The sequence below is a fragment of the Bubalus bubalis genome, chromosome 19 (assembly GCF_019923935.1).
Source record: "Bubalus bubalis isolate 160015118507 breed Murrah chromosome 19, NDDB_SH_1, whole genome shotgun sequence".
NCBI classification, from domain to species: Eukaryota; Metazoa; Chordata; class Mammalia; order Artiodactyla; family Bovidae; genus Bubalus; species Bubalus bubalis.
Genome location: NC_059175.1, coordinates 62,839,591 through 62,864,953, shown reverse-complemented (window position 1 = coordinate 62,864,953; position 25,363 = coordinate 62,839,591). Strand labels below are relative to the sequence as shown.

At 46.5% G+C, this 25,363-nt stretch overlaps 2 protein-coding genes and 1 pseudogene across 7 annotated transcripts in view; 1 reads left to right on the top strand and 2 right to left on the bottom strand.

Moving 5' to 3' along the window:
* ATPSCKMT (ATP synthase c subunit lysine N-methyltransferase) overlaps positions 1 to 11,111 on the bottom strand; it is a 77,839-nt gene extending 66,728 nt beyond the window's left edge. For all 6 annotated transcript variants that reach the window (XM_044932626.2, XM_044932624.2, XM_044932628.2 and 3 more), the window contains exons 1-4: positions 10,917 to 11,111; positions 6,669 to 6,958; positions 5,851 to 5,988; positions 3,995 to 4,045 (exon numbers count right to left, since the gene is read on the bottom strand). In XM_044932626.2, the coding sequence (XP_044788561.2) occupies positions 3,995 to 4,045; positions 5,851 to 5,988; positions 6,669 to 6,958; positions 10,917 to 10,932 (495 nt within the window). In that variant the 5' untranslated portion in view covers positions 10,933 to 11,111. The remainder of the gene's footprint in view (positions 1 to 3,994; positions 4,046 to 5,850; positions 5,989 to 6,668; positions 6,959 to 10,916) is intronic.
* On the bottom strand, positions 1,695 to 1,794 carry LOC112580706 (annotated as a pseudogene).
* Positions 11,112 to 11,257: 146 nt separating the features above from the next.
* On the top strand, positions 11,258 to 25,363 carry CCT5 (chaperonin containing TCP1 subunit 5). Its single transcript, XM_006061943.4, has 11 exons — positions 11,258 to 11,474; positions 14,100 to 14,160; positions 14,691 to 14,855; positions 16,167 to 16,365; positions 20,723 to 20,915; positions 20,996 to 21,145; positions 21,351 to 21,470; positions 22,050 to 22,235; positions 22,852 to 22,989; positions 23,404 to 23,584; positions 24,807 to 25,363. The coding sequence occupies exons 1-11, from the start codon at positions 11,370 to 11,372 to the stop codon at positions 24,932 to 24,934; spliced, it is 1,626 nt and encodes a 541-aa protein (XP_006062005.1). The 5' UTR covers positions 11,258 to 11,369; the 3' UTR covers positions 24,935 to 25,363.

Below are 25,363 nucleotides of genomic sequence, written 5' to 3'. Positions count from 1 at the left end.
TGTCACCTCACACGTGTCCCAGACTGTGTGTGTCATGAGGAATTCCTGATCCCCCCTACCCAGTCTGCCTGCAGCTTCCCAGCTCAGCAGACTCCAGCAGCTCAGGTCAGGCACCTCAGGGTGCCCCCCACTGGATCTGCCAGCTCACCCTGTTGTTCCTGTACTCATCGAGCATCCAGAGTTCGACCACCTATCACCAGCTTCTCCACCCTGGCACTGGCTTCCCCCACTGATGGCCTGGATGCCCGCAAGAGCTCAGACCCGTCTCCCAGCATCTCTCCCACCCTCTGCTCCCCACGGCAGGCCCTGTCCTTCCCGCCTGGCCCCCATAACTCTCCCCTGCCACCCCTGCTCACCCCCTCCCACCACGACCACCCCCTCGCTGCTTCTGGACCCACAGGCACACACCCCTCAGCACCCTTCCTTTGGCAGTGGCTGTTCCTCAACCTGGAGCGCTCTTCCGGACATGGCCACACGGCTACCCCTCACTTCCAATGTCCTGTCTTCGAAGACAGTCTCCCTCTCACGCTGTGGTGAGCCCACAGCACTGACCCCCTTACTGTACCACACGGTCCTCACTGCCGTCCCACCGAATATGTGCTCTCCCAACTAGCACGTAAATACCTTGGGGCAGGGATGTTTCCTTTTCTCTCTTTATTCACTGAAGTACTTGAACAGGTCTGATGCTTAGTGGACCCTGAGTAAACACTTGTTTAATGAATGACTGAATGCAGGATTCATGGTCATGAATCCTGTTTCTTTATCAGAACACTATGACACTATTTTCACTCATGGATTCATAACAGAATTCGTAACTAAAATTAAATGAGTCATCCTTTGAAGTTATGAAACTTAATAGCCCACGGGAAGAGTGTACTTAACGCGCATGTTTACACCATATTCATCCATTCGTTTAACAAACATTTCCTAGGTGATCACTCTGAGCCAGGAGCTGGGAGTCTGGCAGAGCTCAACAGGTCTGCCCTGTCCCTGAGCTCACAGTGCAGTGCACACGGCCAATGCCACCAAAGCCATCACATGAGGAGAAGGGCAGTCACACGTCCACAGGGCAGGGAACAAGCTTTGGAAATCGTGGTGCCGGGGCTCATCGCACAGGGCAATCAAGGATGGCTTCTTGGAGGAAGAGACATCTGACCTGAGTGGTCAGCAGACGTTCACTAACCAGGCCCAGTTAGGGGCACTGGAGTCTCGGGGAGGACACGGCCCCACACAGTGTGGTCCAGGAGCCAAGAGGAGGGCAGGGCCAGTGCGCAGAGAGCTGGGGGCAGCCAGGTACCAAGGCCAGATGGAAGGCTGGGCCTTATCATCGCTGGTTTAAAGCACGACGAAGTCACCAGAGGGTTTGCAACAAGGACGCGACCTATCTGTCCCACCCTCCTTGCAGGTGAGTTCATGGTGAACATCAAAGTCTTTCAGTCCCGTCCGACTCTTTGTGACCCCATGGACTGTACAGTCCATTGAATTCTCCAGGCCAGAATACTGGAATGGGTAGCTATTTCCCTCTCCAGGGGATCTTCCCAATCCAGGGATCGAACCCAGGTCTCCCACATTGCAGGCAGAGTTTTTACCAACTGAGCCACAAGGGAAGCCCAAGAATACTGGAGCGGATAGCCTATCCCTTCTCCAGCGGATCTTCCTGAGCCAGGAATTGAACCGGGGTCTCCTGCATTGCAGGAGGATTCTTTACCAATTGAGCTATGAGGGAAGCCCCAGACATTAAACTGATAAGGACAGATACTACACTTGATCTTAGCCAAAAGGCTGAGAAGCGATCTCCCATCTAGGCACTGGTCTACCAGGTCCATTGGCACTCTCACTCCTGCTACTCTGGACACACACGTATGACGCAGGCTCAGGCCACTGTAAGCCAAGCGCTGCTGCGCAAAACTGTGAAGAACCACCACTCTGGCACCGGAAACGCAGAGCTGTGAGGGGCCACCAGCCTGGCACCGGAAGCAGAGCTGTGAGGGATGACCAGTCCAGCAGCAGGAGGAGAGGGAGGCCACATAACACCAGGGTCTCGCCCTCTGACACTCCCAACGCCGCCTCCGGCTTCTCATGGCCCACGTGCGCCCCAGCGGCCACAGGAAACCCTGCCATGCTGGCTCTGTCCAGCCACCAAGCCCCTACCGGGACACCGGCCAGTGGGTGGTAAAGGGAAATACGTTCTAACAGGAGACGGCATAATGAGCCCAGACAGCCTAAAAGAATTTCCCAGGACCCTAAGGACCCCAAGGGCCGACCTGGCAGCCCCTGGCAGCCCCCTCCCTCCTCTCACTGTCTCCATGCAGGCAAGGCCTGGGGAGGGCGGAAAGCAGGGACCTCCACCAGGGAAACTGAGCCTCTCAGACCCACCGAGGCCATCTGAGCCTCAGCACCCTGATCCGTCCCCCTGCGTGGAGGACTCCAAGTTGGCTGAATCCCTCTCGTGCCAGGAGACATGGGCACTTTGTGCATTTCAGCTGCTTCCTTCTTCCTGGGAATGGTGAAATGCTGCAAGTGCCTTATTTAAGGTTTCTCTGTGTACAGAAGAATGGCCCATAATCACAAAAGTATTTATCAAAATAACACTCTTCCCTTGGGTGAACAGTTTCCAAAACTGACTACACTTCAAATGTGGTGAGAAGCCCAAGGAGCTGGAGAGAAGGCCAGTGCTGCCCCCTGCTGGGACAGCACCTCAGGGCCTCTCAAGACAGCGCAAAACATACGTCAGCTTTCTATTTGTATAAAGCATGGGTTTTAAATTAAGGTTCTTTGCCTCAAAATGCCAATTATCCCAAAAGAATGCTCAAACTTCACAATAAGTAGGAAAAAAAAACCATCAAATTCCATAGCAATTCTGATACCAAATACATTTTTAGGTGTTTTTTTTTAATGATCAGAGATCATGCCTTTCTACCTCTTTTCATTTTTATAACAAAAGTATAGACACCCAGGTTTCATCTTCATGTTAGGCTTGCTGAGAATTATGAACATACAGAATCCTATCACTTTCAAGAGTATCTAACAAAAGCACTTCTAAATACTTTTTTAAAAAAAGAGAGAAAAATGCATTTTACTGAAAATTCTAATAGAAAAAAATTTCTCCAGCATGAGATATCTTAAGGAAAAATTAAGATATGAATAAGAAAGCATAACAACAAAAAAAGTCCATTTTTTTTTTTAAATAAAAACCGTATCACTTAGTGGCATTTTGGCAAACAACCGAAATCTGCCAGGATTACTATGCCTACAATCATAGAGCTTGAAAAGTGAAGGAGGATTTCTTTCTACAGTCAGTAAACCAACAATTACAATGAAAGCCTCGCATTCTGGTCATCTTTCCAAAGGCTAAATTTTGGACCATCTGCAGTCCAATGCTGCAGCATTTTCACTTTCCAAAGTACAGAGTCAGAATTCAATACAAATCAGCCAACTGAGGTCAACAGAAACTACTCAAGGCTTGTGTGTGCATGTTAAGTCGCTGCAGTTGTGTCCAACACTTTGTGACTCCATGGACAATAAATTGCCACACTCCTCTGTCCATGGAATTCCCCGAGCAAAAATAATGGAGTGGGTAGTCGTTCTCTTCTCTAGGGGATCTTCCCGACCCAGGGATTGAACCCATGTCTCCTGCATTGCATACACATTTCTTTACCACTGAGCCATCAGGGAAGTCCCCTCCCGTTAACTTTCCCAAGTGATTTCAGCTGGATGTAAAAAGTGAGCAACTGTGAAAACCCACTCACATTAGACACCAGGAGCTCATAAAGCAGTTTTCAGACTCAAATTGTTAGGGCTTAGGTAGATCACTGAGACCTTCATCTAAAGCAGAACTTTTAAACAACAAGACTGAATCTTTTATGATTAAACTATCAAGGCCCTCAAGTACTTTGTTAAACCAACGATCTGTCATTCTGCACACGGGGGAGCAGGCCAGAAGCCCCCTCCTAACCTAGAAAAAGACACTTGGGTGGCAGAAGGGCGTACTCACCATCTGGGGCACACCAAAGATAACAACATTTGAGTACTGCGAAAAAGTGACCTGAAGAGAAGGGAGAAAACAATTCACAGATTAATTCTGGAAAGTCAAACATCAGCTTAAGCTTTATTTCAAAATGAGTAGCAATTTTCCATTTCAAAAAATAGTTGGTTTTCCAGAAAGAGACTCACAGACTTAGAAAACGAATTTCTGGTTGCCACCGGGGAGGGACAGTTAGGGAGTTTGGGATAGACGTGTACCTAGTGCTACATTTAAAGTGGATATCCAACAAGGACCTACTGTATTGCACAAGGATTTCTGCCCAATGTTACGTGGCAGCCTGGATGGGAGGGGAGTTTGGCGGGAAATGGACACATGTATATGTATGACTGAGTCCCTTTGCTGTCCACCTGAAACTATCACAACATTGTTAATCGGCCATTGTTGTTATTCAGTCGCTAAGCTGTCTGACTCCTTGTGACCCCATGGACTGCAGCATGCCTGTCCTTCACTACCTCCCAGAGTTTGCTCAAACTCATGTCCATTGGGTTGGTGATGCCAACCAACCATCTCATCCTGTGTTGCCCCCTTCTCTTCTGGCCTTCAGTCTTTTCCAGCATATATACCCCAATACAAATTAGAAAGTTCAAAAAAATAGTGCGTTTTCACAAACAGTGGCCCTTTTTAAGATTTCCCATGTTAATACTTTCACCCGTGTTAGCTCATCTGTTACAGTTTTCCAGAAGTTTCCACAGAAGCTATCCCAGCTCATCCTCACAGCCACTCCACACAGGGCCACCCAGATCGATGGTCAGAAAAGCAGGGACTCACCAGTGACCACTGGTGGTCACCCTGGTAGACTGGGCCATCTGCACCCCGGCCCACTTTCTACTCTGCTCTACACAAAACAAGCTTAGCAAAAACTCAAGGTTTTTCAGAACCACCTGTTTCTCCTATGGAGTCATCCTTAGAATTCTGGTCCCCCTCCTCTTCTCTAAAACACTTAAGTAAAAATGGCAATAAAATGGTCTTTAGTTGGAAAACTGAGGGGAAAAGTGCTTCGCCAGTCAAAATTCTTATTACCCAATAAAAGTTTTATTTACTCTAGAGAGAGATCATTTATGTATATATGGAATAAAAAACAATGCAAACAAAACTCAAGTGAATTTTTATAAGCTACTGATGACACTATTACAAAGGAAAATTCTTATCTAAGAAAAAGCATTTAATGGCGCATTCCTAAAGCAAAATTACCAGGCACTTTTTAGAAAACAAGTAAACTTGGAAATATCTTATACTTTTTGAAGACACAAAGGAGCATCACAGCACGGTTGGCGGGTCCTTTCCTTTCTCCTGCACTACTTCTGTCTCTCCCTAGGTATATATACACATACACACATGTACCCACACACACTCACATTAGCGTGCACACACTCACATATACACACACACATAAACACACATACACAAACTCAGACACACATATTCATATACGCATATAAATACACTCACACACACAAAACTATTTACCAAGAATGACATTAACAAGTTAATGCCTATATGACAATGTACAAGACTTACAAATGAGATAAAAAAAATCTTTATCACTGCGTAATAAAGAGAAATGAGAACATTTTAAATTGAGTAAATAAAGTCTTAGAAGTCACATGACCTGTAAAGTTATAAACCTTAAGTTTCTACTCTAACGTAGGGGATTTGTAAAATCTATCAATTTAAAAGCTGTTCACATTTCATAATGCCGAAATATACACTTCAACTCTCTATTTTAATTCAGTTTTCAGTCATACTAATCAAAAATCATAAAGTTTGGGGGTGGAGTGCTCTAGCATGTCCTCGGCCGTACGTACCTTCCACAAGTCTGAGATGTAAAATCTGGCAGATCCCTGTACCCCTTCCTGCCAAGCGCGGTACCTGGAGTACCAGACGAGCCAGGGGTTCAACTCATAACCCACAGCTGTGAACCCTTCCTTTGCAGCTGCGATCACCTGCGGGGAGAGGCTGTGTTCAAGATCAGAAAAAGACATGAAAACTCCCTACTTATGTTGTTACTGTTGTTGAGTCCCTACATCATGTCCAACTTTTTGCAAACCCATGGACGATAGCCTGCCAAGCTCCTCTGTCCATGGGATTTTCCAGGCAAGAATACTGGAGTGGGTCACCCTTTCCTCCTCCAAGGGATCTTCCCAACCCAGGGACTGATCCCACAACAAGCAGAATTAATTCAATACCAACTAAAGGGTTTTACAGAAAATTATTCAATACTAATGGAAGACTGAAATTTTTTTTTCCCAAAATACTGATTTTTTTTTTTCCCTAGGAGTCATCCTTGGAAAAAAATGTAAAATAGTCAAACTACAGGACTTAACAGGTTTTTGTTGGCCTAAGTTTTTTAATGAACAATTTCATAATCATCAATCAATTGTTCCTTTTTACCAGACATCCAGAACACTTTCCCCTTTAAGAACAATTAATCTGAGAAAAATAAATTCCAAAGTCCTAAAGGACTTAGTAGTTCAGTCAAGCAAACACAAAATTAAATGAATACTTTATTAGGCTATCAATTTAACAAGGCTTTGCATAAGCCTCATAAGAAATGTGAAACGGAAATTTTAAAACATAAAACCAAAAAAAAACGTAAACCTTAAAACGTCTTCGAGTAACTCACAATACGTCCGTCACCACTACCGATGTCCACCAGGGATCCTCTCCTGCATTGCAACATTTTCACAACATTTTCGATCTGTTTCGTAGTGGCGGGTACAAAAGGCAAACAAATTCTTCGGAGGGCTGGTGTTACAAATGGTGTGGCCACAGCATACACAGCCACCAGCGTCCCCCCAACAATGCCAGTAAATAAGACCCCCCAACTGTTTTTCTTCAAACTGTTGGCTTCAAGACTTGCAGGTGGAACACATTCTGACGGCCTTCCTTCTTCAAGTGTTGCTAGGTGTGTCCCTGGGTTGACAGCAGGAAAAGATTTATGAAACATCAAATCAGAAATCCAAGGTAGTGGTTTCTCCCCCACAGTTCTTATTAACAAATAAACTCGTGCTTTTTAAAGGCTAATTTGCTCCATACAATTAGAATTACAAATGTAGAATTCCACAATGAGTTCTAGAGTCTATCAACTAGAGTGTTTAACAGAAAATTATTCAATACTAATGGAAGACTGAAATCTTTTCTTTCCAACATACTGATTTTTCCCCCTAGGAGTCATCCCCGGAAAATAATGTGTTCAAATCTATTTATGAATCGGTATTCAGTATGAATCAGTACCCATGGCATCACCGACTCAATGGACATGAGCTTGAACAAACTCCAGGAGATAATGACGGACAGGGGAGCCTGCTGTTCTGCAGTTCATGGGGTCACAAAGACTCGGACACGACTTAGCAACTAAACAACAATCCATTAATACAAATATTAACCATGCACTCTGTACTTTTGTGGTTCAGAACAAAACTCCATAATAAGCATAAAAATGTCTAATCATTATCCTATTTCAAATAGGAAGAAAGTATTCTACATCAAAATTGGTCAGGCATCAAAAATCCAGTGGTACAAATTCAATTCTGAAGTTAACAGAGGAGACAAAATTTTACTAAAAATCTTAGTCATGGTAATAAGGAGATATTTAAGGCAGAGCGTAAAGGACAAAAAAATACTCATTTCAGTGCTATCACAGTACAGAATAAAACAAACTCCAATCACTGATTACCGAGGGAATAAATGGCACCTTAAACATCCTCCTGAGTTTTATGCTTTAGAATGGATTCGTAATAGGATCTCACATTTTATACGATGAAATTTATTTGAAGTTAATTCTGAAATAGATTAATGATGGGCACAGCACAGAGGGTAAGGGCACAGATGCAGAGCCTACTGAGGTTGGACCCTGGCTCCACTCCTTACTAACAGCTGTGACCCTTCACCTCTCGGAACCTCAGTCTCCTCATCTGTAAAGTGGGGATCACAGATCATTGTGAGGATGAGACAAGGGGATACAGGAAGAGCATGCACAACAGCGCACAGCACTGGAACCCCACAGGAACAAGACCACCCTGCCCTGAACCAGCTCTCGATCTAGCTGAGGCATTAACACCAAAACCACAGGCATCTGTAGACAAACAGAAGAGGAGGAAGGGGCACAGAAGAGTCTCATCATTTGAAGACATTACTGTTCACAGTTTCTGTTCAAAAGGTCCATGTATTTAGTCTCCTACTGTTGCGATAAGAAATTACCATAAACTAGGCCGGTTAAAAACAATACACACTTATTAAAAGCACAGTTCTGGAGGTCAGATTCTGAAACAGGGGGGGCGTACCTGTCTCTTCTGGAAGCCCTGGGGTAGGACGGGCTGCCCGCACTCGTTGGCCAGTGGCCCCAGGCCAGTCCAGCCACCGGCTCCACAAGACACCTCCTCTGACACCCCTGCTCCCCTTTCCTTCTTAAAAAAGAAATCTTTTCCTTGGGAGTACACTGGGCCACCCAGACAGGCCAGGATAAGCCTCCCATCTTGAAGTCCTTCACTCAACCACATCCGCCCAGTGGCTCAGGCAGCGTCCTCACAGGTGCTGGGATTAAGAGATGGACTGACTTCTGCTCACCATCCCAGTGTGTGCATGCTCACTGAGCCATATCTAACTCTTTGCGACCCCACGGACTGCAGTCCACCAGGCTCCTCGATCCATGGAATTTTCCAGGCAAGAATACTGGAGTAGGTGCCATTTCCTCCTCCGGGGGATCTTCCCGACCCAGGGATCGAATCCGCATCTCCTGCATTGGCAGGCGGGCTCTTTACCCGAGCCACCCAGAGAAGCCCATGATATGTGGTAATTTGTCACAACTGAAGTGAGGCCCAAACATGGACACAGGACACACCGGAAGCCCACGGCTGACCCACCTCAGCATCTCCCGTTCAGTGTGGCTTTGTTATTGAAGGCTGAGGTCTCCTAAAGTGAGTTTTACAACTGGTGTCATGGCAGAAGACCAACTCAGAAACAGTAACAGAAGTCTACTCGTGGTGCCAGTGATGGAGGTAAAATAAAAGTAAAGTTTAGAAAAAAGATGGTGTTTGATACAAAGCAAGAGTTTTAAGTACATTCTCATTCATACTTTACAGCATTGCACAGAGGAACTTAACATGCCAACAGAAGATTTGCTTTTTTTCTTTTTTTAAAGGCAGGCACATCTGCCTTGCCTCGTATGAAGTCCTTCTGCAGGTGTTTCAACTGTAGAGGACAGTGATCAGAAAGATCTCACACAGCTCTGGAGTCTCAGAACTTAAGAGTTGTGTAGCACGAGATGAGTTGTTGGGGCTTTCCTAGTAGCTCAGTTGGTAAAGAATCTGCCTGCAGTGCAGGAGACCGGGGTTCGATTCCTGGGTTGGGAAGATCCCCTGAAGAAGTAAATGGCAACCCACTCCAGTACTCTTGGCCTGGAGCATCCCATGGACAGAGGAGCCTGGTGGGCTACAGTCCATGGGGTCACAAAGAGTTGGAGATCACTGAGCACTCAGTAAGCATGGGCCTCCACAGTCACAAGAGCCAATTCCTTAAATCCATCACCAATTAAATTTAGAACTTTTTCATTACTTCCATAGGATGAACCCTTATGCTTCAGCCATTACCCTCATCCTCCCCACCCCCTCTAGCCCTAAGCAAACACAAATCTTTGTCTCTAAAGAAAGCAGACTTTTCTGCTGTATAATACTGGGAGCTCAACTCGGTACTCGAGACAACCTACAAGGGTGGGATGGGATGGGGCGAGGTGTGAAGTTCAAGAGGGAGGGGACATACGTATGTCCGACTCTTTGCGACCCCATGGTCTTTAGAGTCCATGGAATTCTCCAGGCCAGAATACTGGAGTAAGTAGCCTTTGCCTTCTCCAGGAGATCCTCCCAACCCAGGGATCGAACCCAGGCCTCCCGCATTGCAGGCGAATTCTTTACCAGCTGAGGCTGGAAACCCACAACAAATCAATTTAAGCCTACAAATGATTAGGTCGTAATCAGCGCTCGTTAGAAAAAAGCAGCTGGAGGGATTCAGAGGACCTGGGACTTAGCTAGGGTTGCCAGAAAAAAACTTTCAGAAGCAGCACAACTCCGGGCTTCAGGGGGTGGAAATTCAGTGCAAGGCCAGGTCCATTTTCTTCTTAGGAGCTGCGTAACTCTGGGCTAGTTACCGAAGTATCAGTGCAAAATTAAACACAGTTTGCCAAAGGTCAGACACGGTTCTTCCTGAACCCGTAAAGAGAGACGCTATTACTCGGAGAAGACAATGGCACCCCACTCCAGTACTCTTGCCTGGAAAATCCCATGGACGGAGGAGCCTGGAAAGTTGCAGTCCATGGGGTCGCACGACTAAGCGACTTCACTTTCACTTTTCACTTTCATGCACTGGAGGAGATGGCAGCCCACTCCAGTGTTCTTGCCTGGAGAATCCCAGGGACGGGGGAGCCTGGTGAGCTGCCGTCTATGGGGTCGCACAGAGTCGGACACGACTGAAGTGACTTAGCAGCAGCAGCAGCAGTGTTATTACTGCCATTGCTGCAGACAGGTCACTTCCCCAAAGACGCAGCTAGAAAAAGAAGCGGAGCTGTGATTCCCCAACCGGGACAGCGGGACTCCAGGGCCCACATCTCGGAATATCGTGCCGAACTGAGTTATTCGCCGTAAGGCTCTAGAGAACAGCTCCGGGCGGTCAGAAACCAGGGCCAAGCACAAGCACGCACCGCAGGCGCGAGCACTGAGCACCGAACGCCAGGCCGCGAGCCCGGAAGCCGGCCCCGCGGATCCCCGCCCCGCCGCGCCCAACTCGGACGGGCTGCTTTGGGGACTGACCGCGAGTCCCACGCCGGGCCCGACGCCGCGCTCGCGCCCCAAAAGAACCCGCCGCCCGCAGCGGGCCTCACCTCCTCCTCCATCCATCGCGAGATTTCCGGCAGTTAGAAAACCGGAAGTGGATTCTACCACCTTCCCAGAGCCGGGAGAGGAACGAGGGAGAAAATAATGTTCTAAGTAAATGAGCTCCTCGTTGGGAAACACTATCAAGAAACAGTCAATATTAAAGCTTTAATGAATGTATAATTTACATCTATTCCTGGCTTTTGGATTCTAAAGTTCCCATCCGTGTCTTCAAACTTCCACCCCCCCCCCCACAGCTTCCTGGATGATAGAAGTTTCCGAAGGCCGTTGCTTCCAGAAGGTACTGTCTGGCGTTAAACTAGTCTCAAGTGAGAAATAGGTCTCGGGAGGCCTGCACTGCGCCTGCGCGAGCTCTTGCGCCCTCCCGCGAGAGGAAGGCGGGCTCTGGGTTCCGGCGTGGTCTCCGCTGGTTGAGGGAGTGTAACTCTTGCTGCCGCATCATGGCGTCCGTGGGGACCCTCGCCTTCGATGAATATGGCCGTCCTTTCCTCATCATCAAGGATCAGGACCGCAAGTCTCGTCTTATGGGACTTGAGGCCCTCAAGGTAACGGGCCCGGGACGCACTGGCGGTGGGGTGAGGGGAGGCGGCCGAAGCCGGTCTGCGCCTGCGCAATGTCTGAGGGGTTCTGCCATGTGCTCCGGGGGGAGCTTGAGGGAGCCCCCTCTGGTCTCCAGTCCCTCGCCCCGCGCCCGGGAAAAATCGACGTATAAGCCTTTAGTCTCATTTGGGGGTTCGGGTGTCCCGCGGGCGCTCTTCAGAGTTGGGTGGGGAGGCTTGAATTCTCAGGCGGTGAAGGCGCGTTCCCACTGATTTCTCCAACCTGCAGGCATTCCTAACAGAGTTTTCGTCAGTAGGATGAAGGGGGCTGTTCTCAGGTCACCTGGCAGGTTAGGACGCTGTCGGCGTCCCTGCAACGACCTCAAAGGAAATGAGGGTCATTTTCGTCGTGGCGTCCTAAAGGTTTATCCATTGACAGCATAATTTCATTTTTGAGTTCCTTTATACATGGCGTGTTCTGGGTGTGGTCTCGTAAAAGTGAAAAACGTACACTTTTAAGAAAGAAAATACAACTGCAAGAGTGAAAAGTGGTCACCAATAACCGTAGTACAAGGCAGTGTGTGACCTGAATCACCAGCTTTGGGAGGGCGTGCGTGCTGGTAAAAAGTCAGAGAGGGTCCTTAATACTTTGGGTAGAGGATTGGCTGTCCTTCGGGGATGGAGCACTGTTGTGAACGGGAGAGAGCTAGTTGCTAGGGAGAGGAACAGCAAAAGCAGGAGAACGCGTGGCACCTTGGAGGAGGAGGCAGAGTCTGGTTTTAGCAACATAGTCTAAGTTGCAGGGGTTCACACAGGTGGAAGTTCTTGAGCGCCTTGACATGACTATGTTATCCTCAGGGATGGGAGGGAGCCATTGAAGGGCGTTTGGACAGAATAACAATTTAAGTAGAACTGCACCTGAGGAGGTGGCATTTGGGGTGGAATCCATGAAGTTGGTGTATATGACCATGTCATCAGGTCTGAGGTGTCCCTTAGTGTCTTGAGGTTTTACATAAATTAAGCGCTACAGGTCTGTCCTGGGCTGTTTGACTTAGGGCAAGTTACACCTCCTTTCCCAGTGGGGGCAATACATCCCTGTCAAGCGGAGGACAAGAATTAAATGGGGTAACTTAAGTGGTCACCCAGGCTTTGTCCAGTGGTAGGTACTCAAGCCACTTGTGTTACGTGTTCAGTTCTGTTTTTCATGGGAAGCAACCAGCAGAGAAACTAATACCCAATACATGCACCCAAAATGCCTGTATAACAGAAGCCACAGGTGGTTTTGCCTCTGCCACATCTTTGTGATCCTCAGTCTCTTGAGACAGGTCTTAGAGACAAATGTGGCCCCAGAGCTAGTAAAGAACAGGACCAGGGTTCAGACCCGCCTTGTCTGACTCTGCAGCCAGTGGTCTAAAGCCTGCTCCGCGGCCTTGGGGGCTGATCGTGCTTTGTTGTGGGGTCTGTCCTGTACAGGATGCGTAGCAGCACCTGGCCTCCACCCTCTGCAGTCCCCTCCCTGATGGTGATAACCAGGGATGTCTCCAGGCATTGCCACATGTCACCTGGGGGCACATTCGCCCCTGGTTAAGAACCACCTGTTTGCGGTCATTATTCTTTACATATTTCATCATGTAGACCTATCAGTCAAAGATGTATTTTAAGAATAACCAGTATTTTTACAAACCTAGTGAACTTTGTGTCTTGTTAACCTGTGAGACGGGGTGACAAGGGAAGGCCGCACAGAACATTGCATTTGAACTGCTTTGTAAACTGTCAGGATTTAATGAGCGGAGGTCTTCAGTGCATCAATGCTTCAGGGGTCAGAGGGCATGTTGGGGAGCAGGCCTTGGCCGCCCTCACTGGCACAGAGCAAGGTCTCAGACTTTGAAGAAAACCTGGAGCTTACAGACTTGAGAGTCGGAGTACTGGTGATTCATTTAAGGGCAGGGGACTGAGGAAAACAACACGTTCAGAAAAAAATGGATGACTTGGCTGGATGGAGGATGAATGTGAAGGATTGGTGAATGAGAGACCTTGGAAATCTGTATGGTGTAGTGGATCAGTTAGGTCGTTGATGGCAGGAATAGGAAGACAGGAAACGAAGTATTTGGAGGGAATATGAGCGTAATTATGTATGGAAAGGGAAAAGGATGCATTTGGGCTTCTGTTACTTTCAGGATTGACCCCCTCAGTGGGTGATTCTTGGTTGTGGGTTGTGTACTTACTGGACCTTTGGGGAGAGGAGTGTGCAGTAAACCATGGTGTGACAGTTCAGGGTGTTGTGTGTTGACGGCTGGACTCCTCACGTGGAGTTAGCTTCGTACGGTCCTGCACGGCCTCTTGGGTCAGACTGTCCCTGCTCTTGGCTGTAAAACAGGCCCGGACAACCTGCCTCATTAGATGTGTTGAGGGTTATAGAGAGAACACAGAGCGCTTGGTTCTGTTGTTTTACACAAGAATTGTCTGCTAACACTAGGAGTTGTGCGGTTTTCACAGGCAGATGTGGACCTGTCTGCTGCCTTTTCTAGAGAATAGAAGCTGTGTCATAAGTGAGTTTTACAGCCATTAGTTATATGTTGTTAACTTAAAATTATGTCTAACTTGAATATTGGCTTTTTCTTTTTCATTTAGTCTCATATAATGGCAGCAAAGGCTGTAGCAAATACAATGAAAACATCGCTTGGACCAAATGGTAAGAGACTTAACATTCTGTGTTTTTCAGGAAAGTTGTATAACATAAAAGAGTCAATTCAACCTGTTTACAGAAAGTTAGGGGACAGAGGGGGGCATCCTCCCCCTAATATGGTCAGATGTTTAGGGTGTGTCCCAGACCTTCAGCACAGTTAAAGTCATCATGCTACATCCAAATTTAGGTCGGGTGCTTTTTCCACTTAACATAATTTCGTTAGCATTTTCCAAATCATAGCTATTGTCTTTTGCAACATTATATTTTGTGATATTACATTTAGTGATGCTCCATAATTACTATTTTTTTTTGCAATTTCTCTGGTTTTAGACATCATTAAATTGTTCTAATGTTTTGCTTTAGATTAGCCAATCTAAAAAGGTATTCATGGAGATATTCCTTCATGTATGTTGAATTATTTGTAATAAGCTCGTAGATAGGTACTGGGTCAAGAAGTCAGGGTAACTGTTTTATAGATTTAGTGTAGGTTCTTTTTTTTTTTTTTAACCCTCCTCTTAAACACGGTTGTCTCTTAGGGCTTGATAAGATGATGGTGGATAAAGATGGTGACGTGACCGTGACCAATGACGGCGCCACCATCTTAAGCATGATGGACGTTGACCACCAGATCGCCAAGCTGATGGTTGAACTGTCCAAATCACAGGATGATGAGATCGGAGATGGAACCACAGGAGTGGTTGGTAAGAAAAGGCAAAATGTGCTTTCTCATTTGAGAGGAGTTATTTAATATTAAGGGCTTTCTTGGTTGCTCAGACATTAAAGAATCCACCTGCAGTTCAGAAGACCCGGATTTGATCCTTGGATCGGGAAGATCCCCTGAGAAAGAGAATGGCTACCCAATCCAGTATTCGTGCCTGGAGAATTCCATGGGCAGAGGAGCCTGATGGGCTACAGTCTGTGGGGTCGCAAAGAATGTTACAGGCCTAACACACTTGCTGAATGTTTATTCTGAATCACATCATGGGGAAACAGTCTGACAAATCCATGTGGAAGGACACGATACAAGATAAATGGCCCAGGCGCTTCAAAAGGGTCAATATAAAAGAACAGGAAGGGGGTGGGGAGTCGAGTTAGGCAGCTCATGTAGATTCAGGGAGCTCAAGAGAAGCAACAGCAGCTCAAATGTGTGAAACCTGGGTGGGTGCCAGATTTCTTTTTCCCAGCTCTGAAGGATGTTTGGGACACGTGGGGTCATTTGTGGGTCGTGTATTAGTGTCTTACCAATGTCAAGATTTCCTGAGTGTGACAGTTTTGTTACAGCGATGCAGGAGACTGTGCCTGTCCTTAGGAGCTCAATGTTAAAATACTCAGGAGTGACATGTCTGATTTTTGCAACTAATTTTCAAATCATTGAACAGAAAAAGCAAGCGTATGTAAAGAAAACAAATGCAACAAAATATTAATCAGTAAACTAGTATTCATTATAGTACTCTTGAAATTTGTTTTCAGTGTTTGAAATTTTTTTAAGTTTGGGAGGATTGATGAGATGAATATCTTCAGTGTTATTTTTTCTGCATTTTAAATTTGAATTAAATTATTCAGCAAATATCTTATACATTCATTGGGAACCAAACACTGTTCTGGATGTACTTGGAGTGCAGCAGCATTCAAACTTATTTTTGTGATGCTAAAATGAGAGGGGAAGGCAACAGGTTATGGGAGGGATAGTAAACAAATTCTATTTAATACTGTATAATGCCAGCATAAATTTCACTGAATAGAAATCCTTGGCCTAGGAAACAGGAAGTTTTTTTCCCTTATAAAAATGTTTATATGTTATATTCTTTGCGTCCTGTACATCACTGAGAGTTGACCACCTATCTGTGCGAGGTACCTGTTAGAACCAAAACACGATGCTCCATTTTTAGGGATGGCCTCCACCTCTGAGACCCTTCTAGCTTAAATCTGGACCCTTGGTGCTCCCAGGGCAGCATCTCATGTGTTTTGAGTTCCAGCGGTCTCCTGAGCCAGGTGTGCTGTCTCGTCCACAGTGCTGGCTGGCGCCCTGTTGGAAGAGGCTGAGCAGCTGCTGGACCGCGGCATTCACCCCATCAGGATCGCCGACGGCTATGAGCAGGCTGCCCGCATTGCTATTGAGCACCTGGACAAGATCAGCGACAGTGTCCTTGTCGACATGAAGAACACTGAGCCCCTGATCCAGACGGCGAAGACCACGCTGGGCTCCAAAGTGTGCGTTACAGTGCGGGGCTGCAGGGCGTGTTCGTGCAGGAGGCAGTGGTTGTGTGCTGGGTCTTAAGGACAGCTCAGAATTATCCACGGTGGCTTCATACTGATTTAATGAGCTCCATTCTGGTTTTGTTATTCGGGTTTACTTGCTCTTTACTGCAGATATAAACATAGACATTTTGTGGTTTTGTTAGAGGCTGGATTTCCAGGTTTGGTTAAGTCCCCTTGATAGTTTTTGTAAGCTATATAGTTCTTTATTTCTCAGGATAGGCTAGGGTGGTAGGTCCTACGAGTGGGAAGTACTCACTTTTTCTAACACTTTTTACCAACAGTAGGAAGCATTTTAATGGAGAGGTTCTTCTTATTCATTCAACAAGGAACAAATAATCCAGAATTATAGTTTAGTATGAAGGGGCAGTCTTGAAATTGTCTTAAACTGGCTGTTGCTAACATTTACATAGTGCTCATTACTTGCCAGGCCTAGAGCTGAGTCTTGAGGACACAAGACAGCTCTTGTCCCCTGGAGACTCAGCCGCCTCAGCCATGGGACACACACACCTTGAACAACAGTGGAGACTTAGGGCTCTTGTTAAAATGTAGTATAAAAACCTAATGTAAGGTACCTTATTGCACGGTTTGTCTTCAGTTCAATTCAGTCGCTCAGTCGTGTCCGACTCTTCGCGACTCCATGAATCTCGCACCACACCAGGCCTCCCTGTCCATCACCAACTCCCGGAGTTCACCCAGACTCACATCCATCGAGTCAGTGATGCCATCCGGCCATCTCATCCTCTGTCATCCCCTTCTCCTCCTGCCCCCAATCCCTCCCAGCATCACAGTCTTTTCCAAAGAGTCAACCCTTCACATGAGGTGGCCAGAGTACTGGAGTTTCAGCTTTAGCATCATTCCTTCCAAAGAAATCCCAGGGCTGATCTCCTTCAGAATGGACTTATTGGATCTCCTTGCAGTCCAAGGGACTCTCAAGAGTCTTCTCCAACACCACAGTTCAAAAGCATCAATTCTTCAGCACTCAGCCTTCTTCACAGTCCAACTCTCACATCCATATATGACCACAGGAAAAAGCATAGCCTTGACTAGACGAACCTTTGTTGGCAAAGTAATGTCTTTGTTTTTGAATATGCTATCTGGGTTGGTCATAACTTTCCTTCCAAAGAGTAACTGTCTTTTAATTTCATGGCTGAAGTCACCATCTGCAGTGATTTTGGAGCTCAAAAAAATAAAGTCTGACACTGTTTCCACTGTTTCCCCATCTATTTCCCATGAAGTGATGGGACCGGATGCCATGATCTTCGTTTTCTGAATGTTGAGCTTTAAGCCAACTTTTTCACTCTCCACTTTGACTTTCATCAAGAGGCTTTTGAGTTCCTCTTCACTTTCTGCCATAAGGGTGGTGTCATCTGCATATCTGAGGTTATTGATATTTCTCCCGGCAATCTTGATTCCAGCTTGTGTTTCTTCCAGTCCAGCGTTTCTCATGATGTACTCTGCATAGAAGTTAAATAAGCAGGGTGACAATATACAGCCTTAACGTACTCCTTTTCCTATTTGGAGTCAGTCTGTTGTCCATGTCCAGTTCCAACTGTTGCTTCCTGACCTGCATACAAATTTCTCAAGAGGCAGGTCAGGTGGTCTGGTATTCCCATCTCTTTCAGAATTTTCCACAGTTTATTGTGATCCACACAGTCAAAGGCTTTGGCATAGTCAATAAAGCAGAAATAGATGTTTTTCTGGACCTCTCTTGCTTTTTCCATGATCCAGCAGATGTTGGCAATTTGATCTCTGGTTCCTCTGCCTTTTCTAAAACCAGCTTGAACATCTGGAAGTTCACAGCTCACATATTGCTGAAGCCTGGCTTGGAGAATTTTGAGCATTACTTTACTAGCGTGTGAGATGAGTGCAATTGTGCGGTAGTTTGAGCATTCTTTGGCATTGCCTTTCTTTGGGATTGGAATGAAAACTGACCTTTTCCAGTCCTGTAGCCACTGCTGAGTTTTCCAAATTTGCTGGCATACTGAGTGCAGCACTTTCACAGCATCATCTTTCAGGATTTGGAACAGCTCAACTGGAATTCCATCACCTCCACTAGCTTTGTTCGTAGTGATGCTTTCTAAGGCCCACTTGACTTCACATTCCAGGATGTCTGGCTCTAGGTCAGTGATCACACCATCGTGATTATCTGGGTCATGAAGCTCTTTTTTGTACAGTTCTTCTGTGTATTCTTGCCACGTCTTCTTAATATCTTCTGCTTCTGTTAGGTCCATACCATTTCTGTCCTTTATCAAGCCCATCTTTGCATGAAATGTTCCCTTGGTATCTCTAATTTTCTTGAAGAGATCTCTAGTCTTTCCCATTCTGTTGTTTTCCTCTATGTCTTTGCATTGATCACTGAAGAAGGCTTTCTTATCTCTGGCTATGCTTTGGAACTCTGCATTCAGATGCTTATATCTTTCCTTTTCTCCTTTGCTTTTTGCTTCTCTTCTTTTCACAGCTATTTGTAAGGCCTCCCCAGACAGCCATTTTGCTTTTTTGCATTTCGTTTCCATGGGGATGGTCTTGATCCCTGTCTCCCGTACAATGTCACAAACCTCATTCCATAGTTCATCAGGCACTCTATCTATCAGATCTAGGCCCTTAAATCTATTTCTCACTTCCACTGTATAATCATAAGGGATTTAATTTAGGTCATACCTGAATGGTCTAGTGGTTTTCCCTACTTTCTTCAATTTAAGTCTGAATTTGGTAATAAGGAGTTCATGATCTGAGCCACAGTTCAGCTCCTAGTCTTGTTTTTGTTGACTGTATAGAGCTTCTCCATCTTTGGCTGCAAAGAATATAATCAGTCTGATTTCAGTATTGACCATCTGGTGATGTCCATGTGTAGAGTCTTCTCTTACGTTGTTGTAAGAGGGTGTTTGCTATGACCAGTGCATTTTCTTGGCAAAACTGTTAGTCTTTGCCCTGCTTCATTCCATATTCCAAGGCCAAATTTGCCTGTTACTCCAGGTATTTCTTGACTTCGTACTTTTGCATTCCAGTCCCCTATAATGAAAAGGACATCTTTTTTGGGTGTTAGTTCTAAAAGGTCTTGTAGGTCTTCATAGAACCGTTCAATTTCAGCTTCTTCAGTGTTCCTGGTTGGGGCATAGACTTGGATTACTGTGATATTGAATGGTTTGCCTTGGAAACAAACAGAGATCATTCTGTCGTTTTTGAGATTGCATCCAAGTACTGCATTTTGGACTCTTTTGTTGACCATGATGGCTACTCCATTTCTTCTGAGGGATTCCTGCCCGCAGTAGTAGATACAATGGTCATCTGAGTTAAATTCACCCATTCCAGTCCATTTTAGGTTTGTCTTAATCCACATCAATTCGAGAAGTATTTAAATTTGTGCCCTAAAGGACGACATGGGCTCAACTTAGAGGGCAGGGCAAGTGCAGCAGAGACGCCTGCTTCCTTCTGTCCTCCGTGGTGCCAGCTGTCCTCTTGTCACAGGTCTGAGCCGAGACCACTCTTCGGCAGGGGTGACTGCCCCGGGTGGCCTTTATTGCAAGTACAGCGCTCTGGTTCTCCTGGAAAGAAGGCCTTACCCTTTCTTGAAATGCACACATTCTGTGTTACTGCTTTCTAGGTTGACTCAGCTTTATTTGCAAGTCTTTAGAAAACTCAGGTATGCGTAGATCTTTTCTATAGACATTCAAATGGACCAACAAGGGCCAGATATACTCAACATAAGGTGAAACATTGTTGGTCAGTTACTTTGGACACACAATATTTGTGGTTTCTTGGCTCTCTTTTCCAGGTAACTTAGGATTCCAGGCACTGTATTTGGAGGGCTGCAGTTGCCTTGTGGCTTTTTCAGAACCAGATGTGAAATTATCGAGCACTCTCTTCAAATGTTAAGTGGTGCACTTCCCATAGATAAGATTGGCTTCTCCTTGGTGGGTTCATCTCTTTCCTCTTCTGTTTTGGCTTGAAAGTGTTAGTGGTATTACAAAGTAGCGGTCTTGGTAAATTTTTGGTTCTTGACATACGTTAGTGGTCTCTTCATGTACATTCGTAATGGAAAAAAATAGTACATTTCAGTTATTAACAATTTTTTTCCCATCCCAGTTTATGATTCCCTTTGGGGTCCCTGGACCGAGTTAAGCGTCCCTTCCCAGACTGTTGAGAGCACAGGTAGTGGTGACATTCTTCCCTGGGGACCCTGAACATGGTTGGTTCTGTAACATACCTGTGGGTCACACTGTCGTGGCATCTGAGTTTCGCAGCACGTGTTCTTTCTGGCTGCAGTCACTGTGGAGTGGACATGAAAGGTCAGTGTTGTGTCCCCCCTCAGGGTTAACAGCTGTCACCGGCAAATGGCCGAGATCGCCGTGAATGCCGTCCTCACCGTGGCCGACATGCAGCGCAGGGACGTTGACTTCGAGCTCATCAAGGTAGAAGGCAAGGTGGGCGGGCGGCTGGAGGACACCAAGCTGATCAAGGGCGTGATTGTGGACAAGGACTTCAGTCACCCGCAGATGCCCAAGGTGAGCCGTGCCTCCATGGCATCGGGCTTTTCCCTCTTGAGCCCTCCAGGTAGTTCATACGTTTCTGTCTCTTCCTGCAGCAAGTGGAAGATGCTAAGATTGCAATCCTCACATGTCCATTTGAGCCACCGAAACCAAAGACGAAGCATAAGCTGGATGTGACGTCTGTGGAAGATTTTAAAGCCCTTCAGAAGTACGAAAAGGAGAAGTTTGAAGAGATGATCCGGCAGGTGCGCCTTAAGACATCTCCTAGTGAGATTTAAACTAACTAGAGCTGACAGAACATAGCCACTTGTGTATTTCTTTTTCTTTTCTGTACTTTAATGCTCCCACCTACACACCCAACTATGTTTCTCGCCTTGGTTTCAACCTTTTTTCCAATAGAAGAGCACAAAAAATACTTTTGTTAACGTGATTGTGGCATTTCTTTCCCAGATTAAAGAAACTGGTGCTAACCTAGCTATTTGCCAGTGGGGCTTTGACGATGAAGCGAATCATTTACTTCTCCAGAATGACCTGCCAGCGGTTCGCTGGGTCGGAGGACCTGAAATTGAGGTAGGAGGCTACCTGCAAGGAGACTGCATGCAGGGCTTGAGCTCACGGAGCATCTCTGCTCGAAGCCCTTGTGACCTCGCCCTGCTGTGGTTCCCACACTGTGCTGAGGCTCCACAGACCAGAGGTTGAGTTGCAAGGGGGGAAAATGCTAGAATCTTTCTTGCTGTTTGTGCACGTGTTTCTGGTGTTCCGTGGCATTTTCAGGTGCTTTCCTTTCTCACTGCTGACTGGTTGGCCTTCTGATGTGGCAGGCTGGTTGTGCACTTCTCTGTCAGCCTCATAAACATTCAGAGCTGCCCAGACATGGTCTGTGGCCCCACAGACACAGCCTAGTTGGTCCTCATGGGCTCAGGAGGGGAAGGGGGAGAGCTGAGAATGTGTTCAGGGTCATAGTGGCAGGTTGCCCGCCCTTCAGAACCTTGTTCCCTGAGCAAGGCGTTGGGCTGGACCTTGATTCTTGGGCTGCACTGGACATTGGTTCTAGGGAGCATGGCGGTCGTGGGTTATGTTTGGCTCATCTGTGGTCTGGTGTTGAGAGTTCCCTGCTCACCACGCTGGTCTTTCCATTCCTCCCGTTAGTTGATCGCCATCGCCACAGGTGGCCGCATCGTCCCTCGGTTCTCAGAGCTCACAGCTGAGAAGCTGGGCTTTGCAGGTCTTGTGAAAGAGATCTCGTTTGGGACCACCAAAGACAAGATGCTGGTCATCGAGCAGTGTAAGAACTCCAGAGCCGTCACCATTTTCATCAGAGGAGGAAATAAGATGGTAAGGACTCACTTATTTGTCCTGCATTTTTTCTGATTCTGGAATGTGATTGGGCTTTTCACATAATGTATTTAAGCTGGGACACTTAAAGAGGGACAGGGTCATCTTTCTCGGAGAAGCAGGGACACCTCGGGAATTCCCTAGCAGTCCAGTGTTAGGACTCTGCTCTTGCACTGCTGGGGCTTGGACTCGATCTCTGGTCAGGGAACTAAGATCCCTCGGGCCATGCAGTGCGGGCCTCTCCCCTACCAGCCCACCCCGCCCCAAATAAAAAATAAGGTCGCGTCACAGTGTAAAACCCTGAAGACCATGTTCCACTGTTGGGCCCACAGGGCACACTTGCCTTTCCTCAGTCTCAGGTAGAAACTGAGACCTGAGAGAGCATGGGTGTGCTCTCCACTCTCCAGGGATGGGTTTCTGGCGCATCACGATGAGTAAGATTCATTGTAAGACTTGCTTTGTTGTTTTTGTTTGACCCCCTTCACCACTTGGTCATATGTCCTGGAGTGAGTCCTAGGCTGCCCGGTATTGTGGGAGTGTTTTCCCTAAGTACGTTATAGGGAGGAAAAGTAGAATGAAGATAGAACCATTAACTTGGGCAGCGTCGCTTTCCCAGATCATCGAGGAGGCCAAGCGTTCCCTTCACGATGCTCTGTGTGTCATCCGCAACCTCATCCGGGACAACCGCGTGGTGTATGGCGGGGGCGCCGCGGAGATCTCCTGCGCCCTGGCGGTCAGCCAAGAGGCCGACAAGGTGAGGCCTCTGACCTCGGTGTGTGACCAACCGCATGGTGTGTGGCGGGGGCTGGACTCCGGGCCTTTGATCTGAGCTGATCTTGTGCCTGAGGATGTGGATATGGGTTACCACAGGCCAGTGTGTGTCAGCCTTTTTCAGACTGCAGCCTTGGCACAGATCTCTGCACACTTTAGTGTTACCTTGGATTGAGAATTGCTTAGACGATGTAACTGAAGGTGCGGCGGGAAGACTGGCTTTCTTGACTTCCCGACGTGTACCTTCTGCATCCTCGCCCTGTAGCGGCACTCATGTGACAGCCTGTTCTGAGGACTCGTCCTGAGTTAGCTTGTCCAAGGGTGTCATTCTGTAATGTCCCCAAAGAGCTGCTGGGGGTGCTGTCAAGTACGCTGACGTAACCCTGTGCCCTCGCAGTGCCCGACCCTGGAGCAGTATGCCATGCGCGCCTTCGCCGACGCACTGGAGGTCATCCCCATGGCGCTGGCCGAGAACAGCGGCATGAACCCCATCCAGACCATGACCGAGGTCAGGGCCAGACAAGTGAAGGAGGTGAACCCCGCCCTTGGGATCGACTGTCTGCACAAGGGGACCAATGGTGAGGCGCTGGGTGCGGTCTGACCTAGGCTCGGGAGTTACTTGCTGCATAGCGTGTACCATGAACTGGTCCTGGCTTTTTAAATTTTTGAACACGCTTCAGGTACCCAGGTCCTGAATTATAGTGTTTGATACAATTACCTGGGGAATTATTAGGATGCTGGTCTTAGCAAGCTGCAACAAAAAACTGCAGTGCAGTATTTATTCCAAAGGTGATTTCCAGTGTAGAAAATCATTCCCATCTCATTTCTTTTACATAAATGTCTGTCAGTGTGGGTTCTGTATGTCATATAAAACAGCTCTGAAATTGACTTTCAGTTTACCGCTGATCTGTGGGCACGTCCCGTAAATCACAGGGTGTTTTATAAACGGAGTGTGTACTGTGCTTCTGTAGCACGTCTGTCACTCATCGCTGAAAAGGTGGCGCAACCCTAGCATGTGAGATGGTGGTCTGGTGAATCCCCAGATCATACTAGTTGGGCCATCTCTGGGGTTCGGTCTCAATCCTGACCACAGAATCTGATGGCTTATTTTTTTACTCAGAACTACAGGTGTGTTCTGAATTTTAGGTTAACAACATGAGGATTTAGTAACAGCAGCAACTTCTTGTCAGACAATTTACATTTCTTTAACTTGAATGTCTGGGTTTTTGCCATATCAGGCACTGTCTAATCTCACTTACTTCGGGCTTACTAACTGACAGCGTAGGGAACTTTGTGGGGTGAGAAGTCGCTGAATGATTGCCTCTTTAGCAAGTCACTGAGAAACTCACCCTGTCGTTGAAGAGGGCGCCCTGTCCTCCACAGTGCTCCAGTAACCAGGCCCACATTCCAGAACGTCCTGGGAAGTAATGAAATTGTATTCTTCTGAAAACATAACCAAGACTAGTGGTTTTCAAAGTTGTATGTCTTTTAAGTTTTACTCTGATTCATAAATGGGAACAAGGTATTAATAATAATGGGCTTCCCTGGTGGCTCAAACAGAAAACCTGGGTTCAATTCCTGGGTTGGGAACATTCCCTGGAGGAGGTTATGGCTGCCTTCTCCATTATTCTTGCCTGGAGAATAACCAGGAACAGAGGAGCCTGGTGGGTTACAGTCCGTGGGGTCCCAAAGAGTCGGGCACGACTGAGCGACTTTCACTTTCCATTAATGATAGGAGTATGCTGTTTTAGAATGATAAGTTTGTATGCTGTTTTAGAAGAATGAATTTGTGTTTTTCAGATATGAAACATCAACACGTCATAGAAACTTTGATCGGCAAAAAGCAACAGATCTCTCTTGCAACACAAATGGTTAGAATGATTTTGAAGATTGATGACATCCGTAAGCCTGGAGAATCTGAAGAGTAAAGAGAGAATTTAGAGTAAAATGAGGAGCAAGATCCACTACTGTGACTAAATAAATGGGTGTCTTGTGCTGCATCTACAGCTATTTATTGCTCCGTCCCGTATCAGGCACTGTAGTAGCTGCTGTGACAGCCGTAGCTGTTTGGTGACCATAGTTTCACGTGTGCAGACATGAGGGTGTAGAGGTATGATCTCACAAGGTTTTGTATGTGTTATACTAAAGGGAACTCTAAACAGCCTTTATATTCTGCTATTTAAGTTAAACATTCACTATAACATTCATCAAATGCCTTAATTGAAGGGGTTTGAGTTGAATTTTTTTTTTTAATGTAGGACCTGTTTTTAACAGTTTTAAACGTTTGGTTTGTTCTCAAGATTTACTTTAACATTGAGGAATATGGACTTGGTCCTATTAAATTTATTTAAGTGCTG

Excerpts from the sequence above, each read along its gene's own strand:
- CCT5 (XM_006061943.4), top strand. The coding sequence starts at position 11,370 with ATGGCGTCCGTGGGGACCCTCGCCTTCGATGAATATGGCCGTCCTTTC. Across the intron at positions 14,161-14,690 it reads AACATCGCTTGGACCAAATG|GGCTTGATAAGATGATGGTG; the intron begins GTAAGAGACTTA and ends GTTGTCTCTTAG. Across the intron at positions 21,471-22,049 it reads TCGGAGGACCTGAAATTGAG|TTGATCGCCATCGCCACAGG; the intron begins GTAGGAGGCTAC and ends TCCTCCCGTTAG.